This window comes from Bos indicus x Bos taurus, chromosome 13, assembly GCF_003369695.1.
Source record: "Bos indicus x Bos taurus breed Angus x Brahman F1 hybrid chromosome 13, Bos_hybrid_MaternalHap_v2.0, whole genome shotgun sequence".
NCBI lineage: Eukaryota > Metazoa > Chordata > Mammalia > Artiodactyla > Bovidae > Bos > Bos indicus x Bos taurus.
The window spans coordinates 76976315-76985070 of NC_040088.1; the positions used below are offsets into that span (position 1 = coordinate 76976315).

Genomic DNA, 8756 nt, shown 5'->3' on the forward strand with positions numbered 1-8756 from the left:
GTTACTGTTGTTTAGTTGCTGAGTCATGTCGGACTCTTTGCAACCCCGTTGGCTGCAACCTGCCAGGCTCCTCTGCCTGTGGGATTTTCCAAGCAAGAATACTGGAGTGGGTTGCTCTTCCCTTCTCCAGGGGATCTTGCCGATCCAGATATTGATCCTGTGTCTCCTGCTTGGCAGGCAGACTCTTTACTGCTGAGCCACCTGGGAAGCCTTAACCCACGCTGACCTCTTTCTATTGTCCACCCCGGGCCTTGCCAGCCTGCTGGGTATTTGTCATCTCAACCTCTGCTGTAATCAAACGATCTGCAATGTGGAAAGCTTTTGAGTGAAGCATTATTTAGAGAGAATTGTGATGGATGAAGTAGATTATGGAGAAGAGTTTTGAATACTTCTCTGAGCCCTGCTCATAGTGTTTGTTTCCAAATGTTTAATTGGTGAATGAATGGCCCTATGACTTTCTATCAGTAATATGGTGGCAACAACTTCTCACATGAATTTATGGGTTAGGATACTTTAGAATTTCATTAAAAGATTAGTTCAGGCCAACTAAGAGAGATGACAATACTTAGTAGGAAGATTAAAACAAGTGTATTTCAAAATAACTGGAGTGGATTCCTTGAGAATAATTAGGTTAACGTTAATTTACTTGTGTTTCTAAAGAGAATCATTTTCTAGGAAACTTTAACCAATAGATAAAATTAATTTATAATTGGAAGATATGAAATATACTTTAAAATATATATTCTTTCAATCAACAAAACAGCTAAACCTGAACGCATGCATCCTTCTTTGCCTGCTATTTCTTAGATAAGGCAGCAAGTTACAGACCTCCTCAGGTTGAATGATTACACTTTGGATTTGACAGCATGAGGCCAGGGGTGGTGGCCAGGAGGAGCAACCCCACGCCCGAGGTCAGGGGTGGTGGCCAGGAGGACCAACCCCACGTCCAAGGAGCCATGGCTGTGCGGGCGCAGGAGGGCCTAGAGGAGGTATCCCACACTGAAGGTCAGGAAGGGCGGCGGTGAGGAGATACCCCTCGTCCAAGGTAAGGAGCAATAGCTGCGCTTTGCTGGAGCAGCTGTGAAAAGATACCCCACGCCCAAGGTAAGAGAAACCCAAGAAGGTGGGTGTTGCAAGAGGGCATCAGAGGGCAAATACACTGAAACCATACTCACAGAAAACTAGTCAATCTAATCACACTAGGACCACACCCTTGTCTAACTCAATGAAACTAAGCCATGCCCGTGGGGCAACCCGATTTGACAGAATGTGGTCCACTGGAGAAGGGAATGGCAAACCACTTCAGTATTCTTGCCTTGAGAACCCTATGAACGGTATAAAAAGGCAAAATGATAGGATACTGAAAGATAAACTCCCCAGGTCAGTTGCTGCTACTGCTAAGTTGCTTCAGTTGTGTCCGACTCTGTGTGACCCCAGAGACGGCAGCCCATGAGGCTCCCCTGTCCCTGGGATTTTCCAGGCAAGAACGCTGGAGTGGGTTGCCATTTCCTTCTCCCACGCATGAAAGGGAAAATTGGAAGTGAAGTCGCTCAGTCGTGTCTGACTCTTAGTGACCCCATGGACTGCAGCCTACCAGGCTCCTCTGTCCATGGGATTTTCCAGGCAAGAGTACTGGAGTAGGGTGCCATTGCCTTCTCCGCAGGTCAGTAGGTGCCCAATATGCTACTGGAGATCAGTGAGAAATAACTCCAGAAAGAATGAAGGGATGGAGCCAAAGCAAAAACAATACCCAGCTGTGGATGTGACTGGTGATAGAAGCAAGGTCCGATGCTGTAAAGAGCAATATTGCATAGGAACCTGGAATGTCAGGTCCATGAATCAAGGCAAATTGGAAGTGATCAAACAAGAGATGGCAAGAGTGAATGTCGACATTCTAGGAATCAGCGAACTGAAATGGACTGGAATGGGTGAATTTAACTCAGATGACTATTATATCTACTACTGCGGGCAGGAATCCCTCAGAAGAAATGGAGTGGCCATCATGGTCAACAAAAGAGTCCGAAATGCAGTACTTGGATGCAATCTCAAAAATAACAGAATGATCTCTGTTCCTTTCCAAGGCAAACCATTCAATATCACAGTAATCCAAGTCTATGCCCCAACTAGTAATGCTGAAGAAGCTGAAGTTGAACGGGTCTATGAAGACCTACAAGACCTTTTAGAACTAACACCCCAAAAAGATGTCCTTTTCATTATAGGGGACTGGAATGCAAAAATAGGAAGTCAAGAAACACCTGGAGTAACAGGCAAATTTGGCCTTGGAATATGGAATGAAGCTGGGCAAAGACATAGAGTTTTGCCAAGAAAATGCACTGGTCATAACAAACACCCTGTTCCAACAACACAAGAGAAGGCTCTATACATGGACATCACCAGATGGTCAACACCGAAATCAGACTGATTATATTCTTTGCAGACAAAGATGGAGAAGCTCTATACAGTCAGCAAAAACAAGACCAGGAGCTGACTGTGGCTCAGACCATGAACTCCTTATTGCTAAATTCAGACTTAAATTGAAGAAAGTAGGGAAAACCACTAGACCATTCAGGTATGACCTAAATCAAATCCTTATGATTATACAGTGGAAGTGAGAAATAGATTTAAGGGCCTAGATCTGATAGATAGAATGCCTGATAAACTATGGAATGAGGTTCGTGACATTGTCCAGGAGACAGGGATCAAGACCATTCCCATGGAAAAGAAATGCAAAAAAGCAAAATGGCTGTCTGGGGAGGCCTTACAAATAGCTGTGAAAAGAAGAGAAGCGAAAAGCAAAGGAGAAAAGGAAAGATATAAACATCTGAATGCAGAGTTCCAAAGAATAGCAAGAAGAGATAAGAAAGCCTTCTTCAGCGATCAATGCAAAGAAATAGAGGAAAACAACAGAATGGGAAAGACTAGGGATCTCTTCAAGAAAATCAGAGATACCAAAGGAACATTTCATGCAAAGATGAGCTCGATAGAGGACAGAAATGGTATGGACCTAACAGAAGCAGAAGATATTAAGAAGAGATGGCAAGAATACACAGAAGAACTGTACAAAAAAGATCTTCATGACCCAGATAATCACGATGGTGTGATCACTGACCTAGAGCCAGACATCCTGGAATGTGAAGTCAGGTGGGCCTTAGAAAGCATCACTATGAACAAAGCTAGTGGAGGTGATGGAATTCCAGTTGAGCTATTTTAAATCCTGAAAGATGATGCTGTGAAAGTGCTGCACTCAATATGCCAGCAAATTTGGAAAACTCTGCAGTGGCCACAGGACTGGAAAAGGTCAGTTTGCATTCCAATCCCAAAGAAAGGCAATGCCAAAGAATGCTCAAACTACCACACAATTGCACTCATCTTACACGCTAGTAAAGTAATGTTCAAAATTCTCCAAGCCAGGCTTCAGCAATATGTGAACCGTGAACTTCCAGATGTTCAAGCTGGTTTTAGAAAAGGCAGAGGAACCAGTGATCAAATTGCCAACATCTGCTGGATCATGGAAAAAGAAAGCAGTTCCAGAAAAACATCTATTTCTGCTTTATTGACTATGCCAAAGCCTTTGACTGTGTGGATCACAATAAACTGTGGAAAATTCTGAGAGATGGGAATACCAGAACACCTGATCTGCCTCTTGAGAAATTTGTATGCAGATCAGGAAGCAACAGTTAAAACCGGACATGGAAAAACAGACTGGTTCCAAATAGGAAAAGGAGTTCGTCAAGGCTGTATATTGTCACCCTGTTTATTTAACTTACATGCAGAGTACATCATGAGAAACGCTGGACTGGAAGAAACACAAGCTGGAATCAAGATTGCTGGGAGAAATAGCAATAACCTCAGATATGCAGATGACACCACCCTCATGGCAGAAAGTGAAGAGGAACTCAAAAGCCTCTTAATGAAAGTGAAAGTGGAGAGTGAAAAAGTTGGCTTAAAGCTCAACATTCAGAAAACGAAGATCATGGCATCCGGTCCCACCACCTCATGGGAAATAGATGGGGAAACAGTGGAAACAGTGTCAGACTTTATTTTTCTGGGCTCCAAAATCACTGCAGATGGTGATTGCAGCCATGAAATTAAAAGATGCTTACTCCTTGGAAGGAAAGTTACGACCAACCTAGATAGCATATTCAAAAGCAGGGACATTACTTTGCCAACAAAGATCTGTCTAGTCAAGGTTATGGTTTTATCTGTGGTCATGTATGGATGTGAGAGTTGGACTGTGAAGAAGGCTGAGCACCAAAGAATTGATGCTTTTGAACTGTGGTGTTGGAGAAGACTCTCGAGAGTCCCTTGGACTGCAAGGAGATCCAACCAGTGCATTCTGAAGGAGATCAGCTCTGGGATTTCTTTGGAAGGAATGATGCTAAAGCTGAAACTCCAGTATTTTGGCCACCTCATGCGAAGAGTTGACTCATTGGAAAAGACTCTGATGCTGGGAGGGATTGGGGGCAGGAGGAGAAGGGGACGACAGGAGATGAGATGGCTGGATGGCATCACTGACTCGATGGACATGAGTCTGAGTGAAGTCCGGGAGTTGGTGATGGACAGGGAGGCCTGGTGTGCTGCGATTCATGGGGTTGCAAAGAGTTGGAAATGACTGAGCGACTGATCTGATCTGATCTGAAACGATTGTGCTTTTGCACTGATGTCATATGAGTTCATTGTGTTTGGTTTTACCAGCCAGACACTCACATTAAGTCCTTATGCAAAATACAAAATAAAACAAAATAAAAATATAAAGGTTAGGAAAAGGAATCTTTGCCAAAGATTGATGGGCAAAACTGTTTCCTCAAATTAAAGGCATTGAGAATGGTTGTAATAAGACTGTAGAATGATTTTTCTAGGCATTTTAAAGAAATAGAATATCCATGTGTTTACATGTTTATTGTGGTTTAATAAACCACCACCATTCTTAAAACAACGATTCTTGTTTGCTCAAGAATCTGTAATCTGAGCAAGGCTGGGGGGACATGGAGAAGGAAATGGCAAGCCACTCCAGTATTCTTGCCTGGAGAATCCCACGGACAGAGGAGCATGCGGAGGGCTACAGCCCATGGGATCACAAACGGTGGGATCACAAACGGTCGGACACAACTGAAGCAACTTAGCAGCAGTAGGGACAAGTCATCTCTACTCCATGAAGTACAATTGGAACAGACAGACTCCAGGGCTGGGGCACCCACTTCTAAGACAGCTGACTCACTCCGTCTACCAGCTGGTGCCACATCTGTCCTGGGTTACTTGGTCTTTCTCTGCTTGGGCTTCTCCTGAGCTGCAATGGCTTCCTTCAAACATGGTGGCTGGGTTCCAAGAGTGAGTTTGTTCTACGAGGACTGGGTTCAAGCTGCAAGGCTTTGGGTCAAGACTCAGTTTGCTTAGGGTGTCCTCAAAGTGAAATGGGCCAAAGCCGGTGACTGAGGATCATGATGGGAAAGGCGACCACACCCACAACCACAGAGGGGAAAACAGACCCTCGTCTGCCCTACTGCCCTAAGAACCCAGCAGGGTTTCTTCTTTCTGGAACATACTTTTTAAGCCATAATTGAGGCTCTCAGTGGAAGCCAATTTCAACTTGGTAACACCTAAATATATCTGAGCAAATAGGTTCTGGATGTTCCTTCCCTCAGAAAGAGCTGTTAGAAAAGGCAGTGGCTGCCCTAATATTTCCTGCTGCTTCTTGGCAAGTGTGGGTGAATTCAAAGTTATTTACAGTCTTGTAGGAGCATTTAGTAACAAACCTTCTGGATTCTGGCTTTTCTTCTTACTTAGGAGTGGTCGTCACCATCTAGCTAAGTCTCTAGCCTCAGACACTAGAGGGTGGTTACAGAACCAAGATAAAGTAGGGACAGAAAGAAGGAATCCCCTAAATGCATTTCTGCCCTCAGGGTGGGGATGGTTCAGAAGGTGAGTAGGCCAGGGACCAGTGTTACAGTCATTTTAGGGGCAAAGAGAGTCCTGAGTGGTAGTGATCTGAATTGATGCAGTGATGAAGAATTGGTGGGAATTAATATGATCCCCCTCACGTGAATAATGAGACTTAAATACTTTTTCTTCACATTATGTTGGGAGGGCCAATAAGGTCATTCGGGTTTGTCAGGAAGATAGCATGGAAAAACCCGAATCCACTTTTTGACTGACCGAATAATCAGCTGGAGGAGGCCAGACCTGAGGGTTTTAGTAGGCACTTCAAGGCTAGGGTAAGGGCTTTTGTTGAGAGAGGAGCACATTTTGGAGACTACAGCCTATTCACAAACGACCCAGACTCCAGAGCGATTCCCCCTCTCCACCTCTTTCGTCCCCTGGACACGAATTTAATTCACTGAATCGTGAGCTGGCCTCCAAGCAGCCCCACCTGTCCTGTGATCTTAGAACCATCTGACTTGTCCCCGCTTCCCCCCAGTTCTCCCGAGTGGGTTCCTTGCCACTCAGCTTCTCATTTTCCATGAGTAAAGCTGCTGGTTTGCCTATGCTAATCTGCTCCCAAGCAGGTGAGGTCACCCTGCTGCTCCTGCAGCTCAGAGCAGAGGGCTGGGCATCCAGTGGGAAGCTGGGGACTGCCTGACTGTTTTCACAAGTATCTTGCAGACCCGGCTTGGCTCCCTCTTTGAATAAGCTGACAACATTTTTTGGGTTCCTCCTCCTCCTCCTCAGCACGTTTCCCTCAAACATTCTGCCAGAGCAGGAGTGAAAAAAATTTTTTAAAGCCTCACATGGGAAAACAATTCAAAGTCTGTTTGGTTCCTGTGTGCAGCATGTAACAATAAGCCACGCTTTCTGAAGTGTCTTATAAAAAGGAATGCTTGTGATGTCAAATTTCAAAGAAAGACTTTGGCACCAAATCAAGCTGTGAGTTCTGACAAGGCCCCACGGAACACCGAAAAGAAGTCGCCTTTCAAACAGAGAGACATTCCTACTCTACCAGGGGAAAATGCCACCCACTCCACATAATCTCAGCAGCGTTTACTTTCGCTTCCTTTTTTATTTCTTTTGAAGCATGGTGAATGCAGCCTGTTGTGATTTTCTGAGGGACTGAAATTCAGCTCAAGAATTTTAGCCTTTGCAACTGTGCTCCCTAAAACTCTTGAGAGAAAACAACAGTCTAGGAGGGATGTTTGTACATTAGGAGTTGAAAGCTCTTGGGTCTACATATTTCCTCTCCTGTATAAAGAAGAAATTCCCTCCTTAACCCATATCTAAACTTTTTAGTAGCCAAGCATTTGAAATGAGCCGAAGCAAAGAGTCCAAACACGGAAAACACTTTCTGCCAAGGACTTTCAATGAGGACAGCTTCAAAGAGCTTTACAGCAAAATATTGAAATGTCCCGGTCATTCAGATGAAGGGGGAGGGATCGCTTCTTACCTGGGATTCTTTCACCACCCCGTTCTTCCAGCAGTTTCCCCCGTGACAGTCGGCGGCACTCTGATTATGAGGCGTCCCATTGTAAACAGCACCACCTCCAAGATCAGCCATTTGTGGGAAATCGATGGAGGCCACAGACTCCCTTCCAGAGGCCCCGGGAGAGCTTGAGTTTTTGAAGTTGGTGAGGAGATAGGATAAAGCACTTCAGACTGAGCGCTTGGAGGAAAGCTACCAATCAGGGTTTTCCAGAGGAAGAGCAACAGCCTATCTTTGGAGCAGATCTTTGGAACTAAAAGCAAAGGATTACCTTTACATTCCTCAAATCAGATTGTGGCCTCCATGGCAACAAAACTGCTCCTGGAACTACAAAGGAGATAGCCAGCTCCTAGCCTGAATTGAGGCAACCGGCCGGCTGGAAAACCCAGTGGCAAATGGTAAGGAGGCTGGCCGGGAGGTGGAGAATCTTTTAAAGACACACACACACACATACCACAGTACACTCCCCAGGTGTCTCCTCCCGAAGACAGTCAGTGCTGAATTGACATTTACCCTTTCCTCACCCTGCTCCTGCATCTAATTACATTTCTGGTTGTAAACCAAGGTCAAAGTCAACACTTCTTTTTGCTGTAAAAGAATGTTCAGAAGTGGTTGGCAGGGGCTAGAGGGAGGAGAGATGGGAAGTTTCTTTTTAACGTCGGAGAAGATGGAAAAAGTCGGGGCATGAATGGTGGTGATGATTGCCATATGAATGTGCCCTATGCCACTGAACTATACACTTAACAGTGGTTAAAAGGGTAAATTTGATATCATATATACTTAACCATAATGCAAAAATGGCAAACGAAAACCATTCAGAACCTACCGGGTTAAAACCAGTGACATCAAGAAGGACTAAGTGATCCAGAAAGATGTGGGTTCAATCTCTGGATCAGGAAGATCCCCTGGAGGAGAGCATGGCAACCCACTCCAGCAGCCTAGCTTGGCGAATTCCATGGGCAGAGGAGGCTGGCAGGCTACAGTCCATAGGGTCATAAAGAGTCGGACATGACTGAGTGACTGAACATGCATAACTGCATTACCTTTATTATGTGACCTTGGGAAAGTGGTTTTCTCTCTTTTACCTTGATTTCTCCAGGTATAAAGTTAGATAAAACCTTTTTTGTGGGCTAACCTCTGATGGGGGAGTTTGTTATGAACACAGGTGTTGGAGGCAGCATCCTAGCCCTGATAGCTCTGGTTTACTTATCGGTTCTTATTCTCTCAATGCACTAGTTACCAGACAGATCTAAAGGCCTTGTGATGAGACAGATTGTTGGACAACGTTAATTATTTACAGCCTGTGTGAGTCCTCCCAAGCCTGCCCTCATGGTCCTCTTGAATG

General features: G+C 44.8%; 1 protein-coding gene across 1 annotated transcript in view; it reads right to left on the minus strand.

The window, feature by feature from the left end:
* The window catches only part of SPTLC3 (serine palmitoyltransferase long chain base subunit 3), a 149967-nt gene extending 142151 nt beyond the window's left edge, over positions 1-7816 (minus strand). The window contains exon 1 of the mRNA XM_027560294.1: positions 7376-7816. Within this exon, the coding sequence (XP_027416095.1) occupies positions 7376-7486 (111 nt within the window). The 5' untranslated portion in view covers positions 7487-7816. The remainder of the gene's footprint in view (positions 1-7375) is intronic.
* Positions 7817-8756: the final 940 nt, after the last annotated feature.